Here is a 17660-nt window from a genome sequence, read left to right as displayed (position 1 = left end):
TTCATTTGCTTCCGACGCCCATGGTTTAACATATATACATTGCAATTTACTTTATGATTTCCTAGTTTTTATTTTATTTTAGTGACCTGTTTGTTTAAAATAATGCATTCAAATTATAATTTGTAGGATGTTGTTGGATATTATCGTTTATGTCTGCATGGTAATATGGTATTTATTGAGGCGTAATATGGTTGGTATAACAATAATGACAGCTATGTTTTTAGCACACAACGTGTTGTTTTAGGATTTTCTTTTACTTTATTTGTTGTATTCTTTGTGTATTTTTTTGAAAATGTATTGTGGTCGGTATGAAATGGATTTGGGGCTGTGTGATTACCGTGATTTAAAAATAATAACTATCAATTGTCACTGATGACTGTCAAATATTTGTTTTGTTAGAATCCTTATTTGCATGTGAAAACATTACAGACTAGGGCATCATACTGTTAGATTTGTGCTTGTTTTGGACTGTATGATGAACCCAGAATCAAAAATTCGGCATTTTGTATTTAAATAAATATTAAGAATTCACAAAAATTGGCAAAAAGAAAGAGCATTTAAAAAATTTTATCTTGTTGTTTTCATGAATGTTGTTCTTCACATGTCACCTGTTACGTGTGCAGCTTTTAAAAAATGAACAAAGTCAGACTAGGTCAATATTTGCATAGTGTTATATGGCGATCCAGAGAAGTAAAAATGAAAGTAAATGGTATGGGTGGGTCTCTGGTTATATTTCTGTTCAGTAGGAGCTTTAGGTGCACACACTGCTTTTACTGAGAAACAAACACTTTACAATCAATCTTACGATCCAGAAAACATCTTAAAGTGTCACTTGTTCTGTAAATTTTTGTTCTCATATCAAAAAGCATACACAGATGATTATCACTTTAAAAAGTTGTGTAAAGTATAACAATAATCCCTCTCAATGTCCTTTTTAGATGGCTACATGTGATGATATTAAGAAAGTTACAAAGGAGGAGCTGAAAGAAGTTCAGGAAACTTTATCTACTCCAGATATTTCATTAGCAGAAAACAGAGCTGAACTTAATGAAGAGTATGTTATCATTAAACAAGAAGATCTGGAGGAAATTAAAGAGACCATATCCACTCTGGATCTGCCAACAGCAATTCAAAAACTCAAGAATTTTATTGACCAGGAAGATCGTGTCGAGTTAAATGTTGCTCTGACGGGGGAGTCTGGTTTTGGAAAGTCCTCATTTGTCAATGCTTTCAGGGGTTTAGGTGATGAAGATGAGGGCTCTGCCAAAACAGGTGTAGTGGAGACCACCAAGGAAACTGAAGTTTACCTTCATCCAACATACAAATTTAAAACAAAATTTTAATCTAAAACAAATTTTTTAAACCGGTATACCATCCAAAAAAACAACTAGTTACTCGTCACTTTTTGTCACAATCACTGATTATTAAAATTCAAAAATCCAATCATCTATGTACCCACGTGAAATTAACAACACAGGAAGCTAGCTCTTTTTAAACTCACCTACTTGCAGATTTTGCTAAATGATACTGCTTTATTTAATTACAGAAGTCATTGATGGATTCAGAGATTGCATTCATAACAAATGACATTTTTTAAGTCATAGGTCTGGGTGAGTATGAGACAAGCATCAAGCACTTTTGTTCTTTAAATTATTTAATGTAGTAAACAGAAAATGTTAAAAACTTTTGCTTAATGTTTAGTCAAGTGTATCTTATTTACATTTTGAATCATTTAAAAGCAGGGTGCATGATCTCTGAAGCCAATGATGACATTTGAAATCACCTAAGCAAATACACCTCTCTAACCCAATAGAATCTGGACCTTCTTTTGATATACCTGCCCCACACACGCAACCCAGGCAATGATGTTGGTTAGTAGACACGCCCCTTACTGCTGATTGGATACAAGTGTGTAGCCAGAGGTCTTTTCCAAAGTGTTTTTCAAAAATCATGCACCCCACTTTTAAACTTTTTTAGAAAATAATTTAAGTTTTTCTCTCTTTTTCTCTCTGTCTTTCTGTGTCTTGAACAGTTTGAGTAAATTTTGAGCCATTTGGAGGGAAGGCCCAAAGTTCAGTTCTAATCCTAATTTGCTATAAAGCAGGAGTTTGATAATAATTCAAATGTAATGTATGTTTTTGTCACAAGCCAGGGGCTGGCTACTAGTGATTAAGCCACGCCCCTTTTAAACTCCCACCTCGAGGAGGTCCCCAAGACCAACCCAATGACCAGACAACAACGAGTACAAGTAAGTATAAAATATCTTTTATTTATTTAAATAGTTAAAATATAGGGGAACTTGGGAAAGGGGAAATTAAAACTAAACTCAGGATCCGCCCTCCAGGGGGCCACGGCCAAATGAAGGACTGAGGGTGGGGGATTGTACGTGGGGGAACTGGCTCCTGCCTCGGTTTCCCTCTACCCGTGGCGCGCTCCTCTTCCTTCCTGGAGGCAGAATAAAACACAATGAGTGCTGGTATGGGTCTTTTTCTGTCGATGTACCTTTACGGCGGTGCGCCGCCTACTTCTCACAGGTCCTTGCTCGTTGACTCACTCGCCTTCCTTATTCTCTCTCTCTCTTCGCAGACTCCAACTGGGACACGAGGACACAGAGAATCAACTTCAAGACGTTCACTCACCTCTGCGCTGGTTACAGCTTCTAGGTAAGTATGGCTCTCTCCACAGCTCAATATCTCAATGTTCACGTTGGCTCTCTCTTTCTCTCCACAGACGGCTGCTGGGATACAGGGACACAGTAAATCGTTCTCAAGACGTTCGCTCACCTCTGCGCTGATTACAGCTTCTAGGTAAGTATGGCTCTCTCCACAGCTCAATATCTCAGCGTGCACGTTGGCTCTCTTTCTCTCCACAGACGGCTTCTGGGATACAGGGACACAGTAAATCGTTCTCAAGACGTTCGCTCACCTCTGCGCTGATTACAGCTTCTAGGTAAGTATGGCTCTCTCCACAGCTCAGTATCTCAGTGTTCACGTTGGCTCTCTTCACAGTTCAATCTCTCAGTGTTCACGTTGGCTCTCTTTCTCTCCACAGCTCTCACGACTCACTCACTTTCCTGTCAATCAGCAGACATAACAGGTTATATGAAAACTTACAGGGTGGCGAGCTTACGCTGGCTGGTTCTGCAATGCGGCGATTTAGCAATGATTTGTAATGGAGCGCCGGGGGCCAAGACCCTCTCGGCGAACTCGTTGATGGGCAGAGGGGCGGGAAAACCACGCCGGCACACCGGGTCGAGCGCTGCCCTTTCCTCGAGACCCGTTGGTCAATCGAAAACTGGACCGGGGCGCCCTTTCGTCGAGACCTCGGGCCAGCGGATCTTTTTCGCCTCTACTCTGTGATGATGAAAAGGACACAAGTAAGGTAACAATAGTAGGTGTAATACTCACACGCACTACCACTCGCACAGTTCTTCGCCGCCACTCTGTAATTCTGTGAAGACTGAAAACACACTACAGCATTATGATACAGGTATTCTCTAGCGCCGTTCTTTCCTCTTCGTCGTCCCGGGACGAGTGACTGAAAGCGGGGTTTCGTCAAACAAGGCACAGCACTCACACTGCAATACACGGCATTACACAGCACCACTTCAAGTGAAAATTTCCAAAGACTCACCCACCACGCTCAGTGCACACAATAGACACCCGTCCTCTTCCACTTCGCTCTGGGCGAGAATAGGGAGATGGTAGACGGCCTAGCTTTTGTTTGTTGTCGTCACTGTAGCTGCTTCCACACGAGACCTTCGGCTCGCCCACCACGCTGGTACAGGGGTAGGGCCGCTCGACCTCTCTTAAAAACACTCAACGATGTATAGATCAATATATGTACAAACACCTACTTCAAAGGATTTGATTACTCACAATCTCTGTCTCTCTTCGTCCTAGGTTGACTTCACGCTATGATAACTCCAGGTAACTAGACAGGGCACTTTCCAGCCACCAACACCACTTGTCCACAGATGTATACTCACAACGGTAAGTTTTTCCTCTTCTTCCGTTTCCCTCATCCAATGTCAGTGTCCGTCTAGTACTTCACCTATAAGGTCTTCGACATCCTTGTTTACATCGATCTATGATCTGAACATAGAGAGAGAGAGCAATACAGCGGTCCAAATATAGCGTCTCCGGCGAGCCCAACTCGGCGCTACAATACACACCAGCACAACAGCGGATAACATCAGCCAAGACTATGGTTTAACTTGTCTTTAAATACTCCCCTGGGTGTTGTTCTCCTCCAATCACCCGGCGCTCCTCTTAATAGCTCCCAGCTGTGTGTACTTTGGCTGATTACAGCGTTCGCGACGCCACCGGATGTCCGGTGTTTTCTCTTACCGGTCCGGGCGGAAATATCCGGGCGGAACCAAAACTTCCCAATTTTTGGTTCCGCCTAAAAGATCGTCACTCCTGTGACATCCTCCCTCACCAATGCATTCTAGTCCCTAGAATGCCTCGGCGTTGTCCACTCACCGTACCGGGCAGGGGGGCGTCCTCGACTCTCCCGTTGGGAACGCCTTACGGGTGAATCGGGCTCGGCTGGCTCGGGTACTACCTCTGGTTGCATCTGGGCCGCCGGGGGCTCAACCGGCTCAGGTGCCAGCTCAGGCTGCATCTGGGCCACTGGGGGTTCAACTGGCTCGGGTGCCATCTCTGGCTGCCTCTGGGCGGCCGGGGGTAGCGCTACCATGGGTCTCCCTGGTACCACAGCCCATCCTTCCATCCAGGGGGCCTCCGGTACTGGCTCGGCGGGCCCCTCCATCACGGCCGCAGGGTAGTTCGGACAAGGGCGAAGCATATTACGGTGTACCACACGTTCGGGGCCAGGTTTTCCCTCGGGCCGGATAGTGTACACCGGTTGTCCCGGCCTCTGCTGCTTGCAGACCACATACGGGATAGCCTCCCAGCGGTCGCTTAGCTTGCCCTTTCCCTGTCGCCGGTTATCTCTCGCCAGGACCCTCTCACCTGGTAACAGGGGGGCATCTCGGGCAGTCCGATCATACAGCCGTTTGTTCCTTTCTCCTACGTCTGTATTCTCCTCGACACCTGTTCATACGCAAAGTGTAAGCGCTGGTGATGGCGCCCCACCCACTCCGTCACACTCACTTCTTCCCGGTCTGCTGCCACTCCCAAGACCAGGTCAGTGGGCATTCGCACATGCCTGCCGAACATCAGGTAAGTAGGGGCATACCCCGTTGTGCTATGAACACTGTTATTATATGCTTGCAAAAGGCTCGGTAAAGCACTCACCCAATCTCTCTGCTGCTGTTGGTCTAAGGTCCCCAGTAGCCCTAATAGGGTCTGATTAAACCTCTCACAGCTTCCATTTCCCTGGGGATGATACGACGTTGTATGGGTCTTCGTGCATCCATACAACTGGCACAACTCACGGATTACCTTGGACTCAAAATTCGCCCCTTGGTCGGAGTGCAGGAACTCGGGGCATCCAAATGTCTGAAAAACATGGCGCCATAAAGCTGTGGCGGTGGTATTGGCTGTCTGATCGAGCGTCGGAACTGCCCAGGCGTATTTGGTAAACAGATCGGTGATTACCAGAATGTTTTGATAACGGTCCTGAGGGCGGCCCAGCGTCAGGAAGTCCATTGCCATTATGTGGAGGGGGGCTTTCGCATGAATGGGTACCATCGGTGCTCGGGCCTCTCGTCTAGACTTAAACAGCATGCACCGGGGGCAAGCTTGAATTAGTTTGTGCACAGACGCCTCCAGCCCCGGCCAGTAGAAGAATCTACGTAGTAGAGATACGGTTCTCTCCTGTCCCTGGTGTCCCAACTGGTCATGATAGACTGAGACCAATGCATTTACCTGGTCGGCGGGCACCACAATCTGGCACACTTCTTCTCCCAATTTCGGATCGCGGGTCTTCCGGCAAAGCACCCCCTCCTGTAGCTCCAGCTTTTCCCACTGTCCCAGTAACCTTCTCCCAGTCTCCGTCTGGGCTAGTCTTTCCGCCGGCGTGGGCCGTTGGCCCTGTTCCACCCACACCTTCACCTGGCGCACGTCCCGGTCCTGGGCCTGCCTCTCTATCCATCGGCGGGGGTCCCACCCCCAGTTCCCTGGTACGGCCTCCTTCTGACCTCCTGGCGCTTCCACGGCCCCTATCATGTAGCCCTCTTCGTGGCTATCCTCCCTTCGATACCCCTGGCGTCTAGGGCTCTTTGCCTCCGGCAATCTCGAGAGGACGTCCGCGTTCGTATGCTCTCGTCCGGGCCGATACTGCAATTTGTAGTTGAAGTTGGCCAGCTGAGCCACCCATCGCTGTTCCACGGCCCCCAACTTCGCCGTCTGTAAGTGCACTAGAGGGTTATTGTCTGTAATAACTGTTACCTCAGCTCCCCAAAGGTAGTCCTTGAACTTTTCGCTCAGGGCCCACTTCAGGGCCAGCAGTTCCAGCTTAAAGGAGCTGTAATTGGCGTCGTTCCTCTCTGCCGGATGGAGGCTTCGGCTCGCATAGGCGATCACCCGCTCAGTTCCTTCTTGTCTTTGGGCCAGTACCGCCCCCAGTCCCAGGTTGCTCGCGTCTGTATACAAGACAAAAGGTTTAGAGAAGTCAGCGTACGCCAAGATGGGGGCCTGTAACAACTCCTGCTTCAGCCTCTGAAAAGCCATCTCACAATCATCATCCCAGCTAATAGAGGGCGATCCACGGCCCCGGCTTCGTCCCGTGCCAACCAGCAACTGGTTAAGAGGCTTGGCAATCTTGGAGAAATCTTTAATAAATCGTCTGTAATATCCCACGAACCCCAAAAAGGATCGTACTTGCCTCACAGTCTTAGGCGCATTCCATTCCTTTACTGCAGAGACTTTCTCGGGGTCCACGGCCACCCCCGCTGCACTGACCACATGGCCCAGGAACTTCACTTCTCGCCGCAGCAGGTGGCATTTGTCCGGCTGCAGTTTCAGCCCGTATCTTTCCATGGCTCGAAAGACTTCCTCTAGGTGCCGGAGGTGGGAATCGAAATCTGGGGAATACACAATCACATCATCCAAATATACCAATACCGACTCCATCAACTGACCTCCAAGGCAGCGTTGCATCAAGCGTTGGAAGGTGGCTGGAGCGTTGCAGAGTCCGAAAGGCATCCGGTCCCATTCGAACAATCCGAATGGGGTCGTGAAGGCCGTCTTCTCCCGGTCTACCTCGGCTACCTGGACCTGCCAGTATCCACTGGCCAGATCTAAGGTGGAATACCAGGCTGACTGCGTGAGGCTAGCAAGGGAGTCTTCAATTCGTGGTAAAGGGAAAGCATCTTTCTTTGTTACCAGGTTCAGCTTGCGATAGTCCACACAGAACCTCCAGGCTCCCGTCTTCTTTTGTACGAGCACGATGGGGGCCGCCCAGGGGCTACTACTCTCTCTGACGATGCCCCGGCCCAACATGCCCTGCAGAAGTGTACGTACTTCCGCATATAAGGTAGGTGGGATCGGCCGATACCTCTCCCTGCTTGGCCCCGCATCCCCAGTGGGGATGTGGTGTTCCACCACCCGGGTGCACCCATAGTCCTCATCATGCCTTGCGAACACATGTTGCCACTTCCGAAGGAGTGCCTGCAGTTTCTGTGTCTGTACCTGTCCCAGGTCATCCCCTTGCAGTGACTCTCCCGCCAGATGTTTCGGCACACCTCCCCCCTGGTTACTCGCCGGGGCATCCATCTGGGTCAGGGCCACCTCGATCACAGTGGGGCACACCTGACGAAAACTGACGTCCCTTTCTTCTCTCACCTGGTGAGGCGTGACCATCGTCAGCCGGGCCAGTCTTTGGTGTCGATATAATTGGACTGCATAGGGGTGCTCATTTCTCACTCTCACAGGGATCCTTCCCCGGTAAACCGCCGCTAGTCCCCGTGCCACCTCCACTTGTGGACAATCCGTGTGTGGCTCTACCAACACCCACTCCTCTGGGTTCGCTTCCCGAAGGGGCACTCTTGCCCATATGATAGCTTCACTCCTAGGGGGAATAGACAAAGCAAAACGACACATTACTCTTCCCACTTCCTCCCGATCTCTACGAACCTGGTTCATTTGGACCCGGCGGCAGTCGGCCACTACGCGCTCCCACTTGGGCCTCTCGGCAGGTGAGATCCTTGGACCAGGCCTAGCCTGAAATATCTCCTCCCAGCACTCAGAGAGGACGTTCATGCCCAATAGGGCTCTGTGGGTGCCTAAACACCTATCCTCCACAATGACCACACCTTTTTGGGGGACGACTACCCCATGCACTTCCAGATCCGTTAGGCGATAGCCAATGTAGGGGATTTCCAGGCCGTTAGCGCCCTTCAACGTCAACCAGGGGGCCTCTGCTCCTTGTACTCCTTCCCGTCCGAATATCTCCTTGGAGAGGCTTTCTGCAAACATCGTTACCTGTGAGCCCGTGTCTACCAGGCACTGAATTCACTTGCCACACACTTTTACTTCTGCCACCGGGCTATGCCCGATCATCTGTTGCCTTGAACTGTTCCTTCTTCCCGGGTCTTCTCGAGGGGTCCCGGCCACACGACCCACTGTGGCCGGTCGTCCTAAAAACCCCCTTCAGATGCCCTGCGAGGCCCACACTGACGACTGTAATGCCCGGCCTCACCACAACGATTGCAAATTGGTCGCCCCTGGTCATCCCATTCGAAACAGGGCCGATTGTAGCGGTTTGGGCGTCCCGGCGGCTCTCGGCTCCTCTTCGAGTATACTCGCTCTCGGGGTGCCGGCCTTGGCTCCTCCCGCGCCCTACCTTGGCGCAGCTCTCCCAGAAGAGTTTTAGATAGTTCTGACATCTGCTCCCGGACATCCTTCAACAGTTCTACTTTTAGAGCCTGCTTCCAATCCGTGCGCTCTGGTGGTGGTGGCACGCCTTCGTTCACAGCCGCACATACTGGGGTCTCACCCACCTCGACCTCGTCGCCCTCCAAGGCTAGCGCCTCCTTCCTTAGATCTTCAAATGTGAGGTCGGGGTCTCTCCGAAACTGGACCCTCAAACTCTGTCTCACGGGGCCCTCTTTCATCCCCAGAAGGAATTGGTCGCGCAGCAAAGTCTCTCCATCTCCCAATCCATGATCGCGGCGGGCCTGCAGCCGGGTGAACTGCTCTCGCAGTCTCAGGGCAAAAGCTCTAATGGGTTGTCGGGGGCCTTGTTTACTATTAAAGAATTGGGAACGGAGGACGGCTACGGGGGTGTGGTCACCATATTGTTCGGTAAGGAACTGAAATATAGTTTGGGCACTAGCTCGGACGGCTTCAGGGGCGGCCTGTACTTCTCGCCGCGCTTCTCCCTCTAGGGAATTTAACACGAACTGGAGCCGCTGGGCGACACCAAGGCCTTGCAGATCGGCTAGATACTCCAACTGGGCCTTCCACTCCGTTAGTCGTACTCCCGACTCTGTCCCTCCATACTTTTGAACCCAAGGGCTGCCCATAAAGACAGGCACCGCACGGGGTTGGGCTGCGGGCCCCGCGTTGTCGGTCATTGGGCTAGTCTGGTTACTCAACTCGAGGTGGGGCCCTGCCGACTACGCCAAAATCTGTCACAAGCCAGGGGCTGGCTACTAGTGATTAAGCCACGCCCCTTTTAAACTCTCACCTCGAGGAGGTCCCCAAGACCAACCCAATGACCAGACAACAACGAGTACAAGTAAGTATAAAATATCTTTTATTTATTTAAATAGTTAAAATATAGGGGAACTTGGGAAAGGGGAAATTAAAACTAAACTCAGGATCCGCCCTCCAGGGGGCCACGGCCAAATGAAGGACTGAGGGTGGGGGATTGTACGTGGGGGAACTGGCTCCTGCCTCGGTTTCCCTCTACCCGTGGCGCGCTCCTCTTCCTTCCTGGAGGCAGAATAAAACACAATGAGTGCTGGTATGGGTCTTTTTCTGTCGATGTACCTTTACGGCGGTGCGCCGCCTACTTCTCACAGGTCCTTGCTCGTTGACTCACTCGCCTTCCTTATTCTCTCTCTCTCTTCGCAGACTCCAACTGGGACACGAGGACACAGAGAATCAACTTCAAGACGTTCACTCACCTCTGCGCTGGTTACAGCTTCTAGGTAAGTATGGCTCTCTCCACAGCTCAATATCTCAATGTTCACGTTGGCTCTCTCTTTCTCTCCACAGACGGCTGCTGGGATACAGGGACACAGTAAATCGTTCTCAAGACGTTCGCTCACCTCTGCGCTGATTACAGCTTCTAGGTAAGTATGGCTCTCTCCACAGCTCAATATCTCAGCGTGCACGTTGGCTCTCTTTCTCTCCACAGACGGCTGCTGGGATACAGGGACACAGTAAATCGTTCTCAAGACGTTCGCTCACCTCTGCGCTGATTACAGCTTCTAGGTAAGTATGGCTCTCTCCACAGCTCAGTATCTCAGTGTTCACGTTGGCTCTCTTCACAGTTCAATCTCTCAGTGTTCACGTTGGCTCTCTTTCTCTCCACAGCTCTCACGACTCACTCACTTTCCTGTCAATCAGCAGACATAACAGGTTATATGAAAACTTACAGGGTGGCGAGCTTATGCTGGCTGGTTCTGCAATGCGGCGATTTAGCAATGATTTGTAATGGAGCGCCGGGGGCCAAGACCCTCTCGGCGAACTCGTTGATGGGCAGAGGGGCGGGAAAACCACGCCGGCACACCGGGTCGAGCGCTGCCCTTTCCTCGAGACCCGTTGGTCAATCGAAAACTGGACCGGGGCGCCCTCTCGTCGAGACCTCGGGCCAGCGGATCTTTTTCGCCTCTACTCTGTGATGATGAAAAGGACACAAGTAAGGTAACAATAGTAGGTGTAATACTCACACGCACTACCACTCGCACAGTTCTTCGCCGCCACTCTGTAATTCTGTGAAGACTGAAAACACACTACAGCATTATGATACAGGTATTCTCTAGCGCCGTTCTTTCCTCTTCGTCGTCCCGGGACGAGTGACTGAAAGCGGGGTTTCGTCAAACAAGGCACAGCACTCACACTGCAATACACGGCATTACACAGCACCACTTCAAGTGAAAATTTCCAAAGACTCACCCACCACGCTCAGTGCACACAATAGACACCCGTCCTCTTCCACTTCGCTCTGGGCGAGAATAGGGAGATGGTAGACGGCCTAGCTTTTGTTTGTTGTCGTCACTGTAGCTGCTTCCACACGAGACCTTCGGCTCGCCCACCACGCTGGTACAGGGGTAGGGCCGCTCGACCTCTCTTAAAAACACTCAACGATGTATAGATCAATATATGTACAAACACCTACTTCAAAGGATTTGATTACTCACAATCTCTGTCTCTCTTCGTCCTAGGTTGACTTCACGCTATGATAACTCCAGGTAACTAGACAGGGCGCTTTCCAGCCACCAACACCACTTGTCCACAGATGTATACTCACAACGGTAAGTTTTTCCTCTTCTTCCGTTTCCCTCATCCAATGTCAGTGTCCGTCTAGTACTTCACCTATAAGGTCTTCGACATCCTTGTTTACATCGATCTATGATCTGAACATAGAGAGAGAGAGCAATACAGCGGTCCAAATATAGCGTCTCCGGCGAGCCCAACTCGGCGCTACAATACACACCAGCACAACAGCGGATAACATCAGCCAAGACTATGGTTTAACTTGTCTTTAAATACTCCCCTGGGTGTTGTTCTCCTCCAATCACCCGGCGCTCCTCTTAATAGCTCCCAGCTGTGTGTACTTTGGCTGATTACAGCGTTCGCGACGCCACCGGATGTCCGGTGTTTTCTCTTACCGGTCCGGGCGGAAACATCCGGGCGGAACCAAAACTTCCCAATTTTTGGTTCCGCCTAAAAGATCGTCACTCCTGTGACATTTTAACATAAAGATACCAGCACAGTCTTTTAATATTGTTGTCCTCCTTCTAATGACCATGTTACTGTATAAGAAAGTGGTATGGCGTAACACCATTTATATAAAAAACATTTTTTTTTTAATTATTTAATGTGCCAGCCAATAAAACAGAGGTGCGATGCAAAATAAGATGGTTTATTTACAGTGAAATTTTTAGTAAACAAAGTGTGGGTGCTATTTACAGTATTTAAAGGTATCGGGAATAACAAAACACATAGAAAGGGGGAGGAGAAGAGGGACGCTAGCGGTTCTATAACAAAGAAATAAACAAAATAAGTCTAGCTCACGAATCTTCCCTCTCTTAAAAAAGTATGATATTACAAAATGAAAACACATTTTTTGTCCAGCTTTTCCATAAATGTTGATCTTATGCCATTGACATTAACAAATGAACAGCAAATCAAACAGCCATTAATAATCCCAGAAACGTTATTATTGTCACTAATTTGACAGCAAACTCTAGTGGACACTTTAGGGAAATACATGAGTGTACAAGTATTTATTGCAAGCATGTGGTGCATGTGGTGTGTAATATATGCTTAATGCTCACTGAGCACTTTATTAGGAACAACTGCACACATAAGAATATCTAAACATCCAGTTGTGTGAAAACAATGCATTGGTTAAATGTACCGATCAGACCCAGGAGCTTCAGCCACAGTGGGGGGAAATGTCATTGTAGGGACTAAAGCTACTGGAGACAGCAGATACTCGATTTCAGTTCAATTTTATTTATATTGCACTTTTCACAATTGTTTAATTGTTTCAAAACAGCTTTATATTAATATGAACACTGCTTAAAAAGATATGAATGTGCAGCAGATAAATCTGCAGAAATTGTGTGATGCAATTATGTCAACATGGACCAAAACCCTTAAAGCAGACATATCATGCTTTTAAATCTGTCCTTTTTACATATAAATCATCTATTTGTTGGTTTTTATAAAGCGAAACTGCAATGCTTGGGTCTGAATTCCTCATTATTATAGCTCCACAGGCCCCCTTTCTACCCCTTTTCTGATGTGCATCTGAGAGCAACTCGTTTTGGTACTGTCTTTTTAAATGCACGTCATACCCTGCCCCCTCTCCAGGTTGCAGAGGTGACACTCGGTTAAACTCCACCCCGTTCGGCCATTTTTGTAGTTTTATAGCAGAGATACGATTATCTAGCGGCACAGAAACTTTTTATTTACTCGTTATTCACAAAATGTCAACAACGGAAGACTTGTCCATCCAGCCTTATATGTTCGCGCCAGAGTCGGAAATGGAGCGAGATGAAAATTAAGACGACAAACCTGCAGAACAACGTCTTCATATGGAGGTATCGCAATTGTGTGTTAATGCCGGCTGTCTTATTTCAGAATATTAACAATTATATAGTTGACTATTATTCTTAGTTAATTGTAAGTTGTTGTAATATGCTATAACTTAATCCCGGGTTGATGACCACATGCGACATCCGCAGGCTGCAGCCTTCGGATTGAGAAACAACACTGCTAAACCGTGACCACCGTGTACTTTACTGTTTTTAAAGTTATTTACAGCTTACCGAAGTGCTCTGCTCGTCGTCTCCAAAGATAGAAGTAATTGACCCCTCAATCAGACGAAGTCTATTGGCAAATCCTACTTTATACTGGTGGAGGTTGGTGAAATAGTTATCCTTGAAGTGCTTCGCGCACTAAAAAATGACATTTCTGTGAAAAATAAAACTCAACCAGGCACAGGTTCAACAACCAAACATTTTGATTTACTCTCTCATAACTTCTGCATCCTTGAGCTTGGATTACAATATCGCAGCGAGAAATAGAAAATGGCGGATTGCTCATAGTGTTGGGCAGGGAGTCGATGTCCTTATTTGGCAGTTCAGCTGCAAATACTGTGACGTAATTGTTCAAAAAACGTAATAGATAATAGAAAAATCAGAACAGGTTGGAAAATATGACCAAAACAGAATATAAAGATATCAACAAAGCACCTGAAGAGACTAATTTCAACTTTTATGTACTTCTAAACACCACAAATATACAACAAAATGCATTTAAGAGCTAAGAAAGTGGATTTAGCATGATATGTCTCCTTTAAAGGAACATTTCCAACTTCTTGTGGAAAACAACATGTGAATATTTCCTTGTTTGTAATTGATGGTTACTATGGTGATTGGTTCATAAGTGAAATTGAAAGTAAAAGGTAACAGCTCGACGCACCCTCAGGAAGTTCATACCTAGAAGAATTTGGTAACAAAGAAAATAGTATATGCCCACTGGTTTTACATCTAAGATTGCAGGGCAACGTTTTTTTTACCTATTTACTTCTAATCTGAACAGGGAAACAGCCGCATTTGACGCTTTTGTTCTGTACTGTGATTTATTGCAGTGTTTCCTGCTCTATATTTCAAAGGTAAGAATGTTAAATTCTATCAGACCTTTATTATGGTATTTAGCCACTTATATTTTCCTAGTTCAGTGTGGTTTTTGATACTTTAGGCACTTTGTAAAATATATATGTCAAAATTTAGTGTGGGGTAGAAGTCTCAAGACATTTCACTTTTGTTGCTGTGTGATAGTTTTAGATGTTCAACAACAGAGGCAATCATATATAGCGAATGGAGGGGTTACGGAATAGGTTTGTTTAAAACAACCAATCATCATTATTTTAAAAAGGTTTCAAAAAGACAGACAACATACATCACACATGCATAAATGTATTTACAGCCAAGACCTAAAAGAGTTTTTATATGGTCTTATCAAAGACATTCCTTGCGTCTCTCTAGGATTATTCACACCTTATCAGCTCTATGTTGAGCTTCAAAAGGGGTCGTAAACAAGATTTCTGGGATGCTTTCGGGGGAGTTCGAACCTACTGGGTTGATATCAAGAGTAGTTATGGTATCATAATGCAACCGTGAATCAGATCCAACAGTCATGGCACCCCAGCCAGACGTTACACATATTTATGTTTTATGTTAAACATTTAGCCTACTTTAATAATAAATATGTAATAATAATAAAAATGAAATGCCCAGATAATCAATCAATCAAAAAATAATAATTTTTTATCTATGCACCTTAACAACTGAAACATTCTTTTTCTCTCAGATGGATTCATTTGATGATTACAGTATTATAACAGAGGAAGAAATTAAAGAACTTAAAGAATCCATATCTAATCAGGATATTACATCAGCAACAAAAACAATCAAAGAATATCTCGAACAGCAAGATCGAGTTGAGCTAAATATTGCTGTGACAGGAGAGTCTGGTTCTGGAAAGTCCAGATTTGTCAATGCTTTCAGGGGTTTAGGGGATGAAGATGAAGACTCTGCTGAAACCGGTGTAGTGGAGACTACCATGGAACCTAAAGCTTACCATCATCCAAAATACCAAAATGTGAAACTGTGGGATCTTCCTGGAATTGGAACACCAAACTTTAAAGCCGATGAGTACCTTAAACAAGTTCAATTTGAACGCTATGATTTTTTCATCATCATTGCTTCAGAACGGTTCAGAGAATGCCACATCCAGCTCGCCAAGGAGATCATGAGAATGGAGAAGAAGTTTTACTTTGTTCGCTCCAAGATCGATCAAGACATTAATAATGAAAGCCACAAAAGAAACTTTGACCAGAAAAAGATCCTGGATCAAATTCGGGAGAACTGTATAAATGGTTGTTGTTGTTGTTTTAATTACATAATTCTTTCCACTTTTCCAAAGAAAATGTCATACTTATATTCCTAAGCACAAAACTAATTTGCTAATTGAATAATAAAAATTATAATGATTCATGTCTTTTCTCACTCTGTATAGGACTAAAGGGAATAGGTGGGATGGATGATCCTGTCGTATTCTTGATCTCTGGCCGTGAGCTTAGCAAGTATGACTTCAATCTTCTGCAGGAGCAGATGGAGAACGAGCTTCCACAGCATAAGAGACACGTGCTGATTCTGAGTCTGCCAAACATTACACTAGAGGTTAATGAGAAAAAAAAGAAAGCTTTAAAGAAACACATTGTCAAAGTAGCTTTAGTGTCTGGTGGTGTGGCAGCGGTTCCTGTTCCTGGTCTTTCGATTGCAGTAGATTTAAGCATCCTAGCATATGAAATAAATAAGTACTGCAGTACCTTTGGTCTGGATAAGAAATCTTTGAAGAAGCTCTGTAAACAATCTGGGCAAAGCCTAAAGACTATTGAGAGTCTGATAACCTCAGTTTGGTATAAAGGATCTATTACAGGTATGATTTTAACCCAGCTACGCCTTGCAGCACTTTTTGTAACAGGAGAAGTTGCAGAGCGCATTTTTAGCTATATACCAATAATAGGCTCTGTGGTGGCGGGGGGAATCTCCTTTGTTACTGTCTATTACATGCTAAACAAAGCACTGAATAACATAGCAGAAGATGCCAGAAAAGTGCTAATTGCTGCGGTAAATACTTCAGAGTAATTACAAATGTGTTATATAAAAGACAATTATATTTCTTGGTTAAGTCTTCTGATTGTATTGTCTTTATATTATTCTTTTAGGTATTAAGAACAAGGGGAGTTAAATATGGTATTAATATTTCTGTTAATGTGTGTTAACCTTGATGGTGAAGCCGTGAGGTGCCAATTTTTTATCCTCTGAAAACAGATGTAATCTGATTATTGTTACTATATACTGAACATTTTCTATAGTGTGTTTGTTCAAATAAATGTATAAATGTAATTCATGTAAAGCCGATAGAGACAAATTGTGTAATCACTTCTGCTCAGGAGAACTGTGAAAACACTTCTCTTGCTGTGAACTTTTTTAATGAAACCGGAAACTGAGTATTGAGTATTTTGAGTATTGTCTTTATCAGGATCATTTCCCTGACAGTAGTTAAATGCTCTAATGTATAAAACAAACATTAAAAGTGTCTGCAAAAAATTTCCATTAATTTGGGTTGTATTTGTCATAATTCTAAGGAAGGGTTCAAAATTAAAAGTGAGAGTTAATAATATAGTGTTGTGAAAAGCTATTTTGTATTGTTGTCTATGTAACAATTCTGATCCAGGCGTATTGTGAAATATCTATTTTAGGTTAGTCCTGCATACAAAACAGTAATAGCACAATTATATTGTTACCAATTTGACATGCGAATTTAACATACGAATGCTAATGGTACAATATATATGATGGTTTTTAATTTACAATTTTATTATGTTTCGGAATCTTTTTGTTGTTAAAGGTGCCCTTCCTCTGTCGTTTTTATTGTTTTATACTGTTGTCTGAGGTGTACTCATGCCATTCGTGTGGTTTTTACATCCAAAAACATCAAAAGCAATAAGTAATAGGCCATTTTGTACCCTGGTTTTGAGGCTGGCTCGAGAAATGATCTGTTTTGATGGGCCAGCCGCCAGCCGCATTGACGACTTGGAAGTAAACGCCCACTGCTGTGATTGGATAACAGTTTTTCGTAGTCAAACTAACTTTCAATACTCTTTTAATGTCATGTGTAATCAGTTTACTGTTAAGTAAGTGTCTTAAGACACTTGTCTTAAGACACAGTGTCTTTCTTACACGCACATTTTATCTTGAACACTTTCAAAGCGTGCGCGCACACACACACACACACACACACAAGTTTTTTATTGTAAACCCTTTCAATGCGTGTGTAGCAGTGCGTGCACACACACATGTGTGTCTTTTATCAAAGCTTTGTTGAGTGTTGGATCTTTCAAACCCAACTTGCCTAAATTACAATATACAATACAGTAAGCAGGGATCAGAATCTAAATCGCGGGTGGTAATTCCTTATCACTAACTTTGTATATTTCTT

The 17660-nt window shown here is 45.4% G+C and overlaps 1 protein-coding gene across 1 annotated transcript; it reads left to right on the top strand.

The window, feature by feature from the left end:
* The first annotated feature begins 13948 nt into the window (after positions 1-13948).
* LOC135778087 (interferon-inducible GTPase 5-like) lies at positions 13949-16782 on the top strand. The gene is made up of 3 exons (XM_065288498.2): positions 13949-14265; positions 14964-15531; positions 15672-16782. Exons 1-3 carry the CDS (start codon positions 14122-14124, stop codon positions 16301-16303), a joined length of 1344 nt encoding a protein of 447 aa, XP_065144570.1. The 5' UTR covers positions 13949-14121; the 3' UTR covers positions 16304-16782.
* The last annotated feature ends 878 nt before the right edge of the window (positions 16783-17660 follow it).

This window comes from Paramisgurnus dabryanus, chromosome 19, assembly GCF_030506205.2.
Source record: "Paramisgurnus dabryanus chromosome 19, PD_genome_1.1, whole genome shotgun sequence".
In the NCBI taxonomy this organism is placed as follows: domain Eukaryota; kingdom Metazoa; phylum Chordata; class Actinopteri; order Cypriniformes; family Cobitidae; genus Paramisgurnus; species Paramisgurnus dabryanus.
The sequence above is the reverse complement of the archived record's forward strand: the minus strand, read 5'-3'. Positions and strand labels throughout refer to the sequence as shown.

Coding starts and splice junctions, on each gene's coding strand:
- LOC135778087 (XM_065288498.2), top strand. CDS start 14,122: ATGCCCACTGGTTTTACATCTAAGATTGCAGGGCAACGTTTTTTTTAC. Junction 14,266..14,963: donor TCCTGCTCTATATTTCAAAG/GTAAGAATGTTA, acceptor TTTTTCTCTCAG/ATGGATTCATTTGATGATTA. Junction 15,532..15,671: donor TCGGGAGAACTGTATAAATG/GTTGTTGTTGTT, acceptor CACTCTGTATAG/GACTAAAGGGAATAGGTGGG.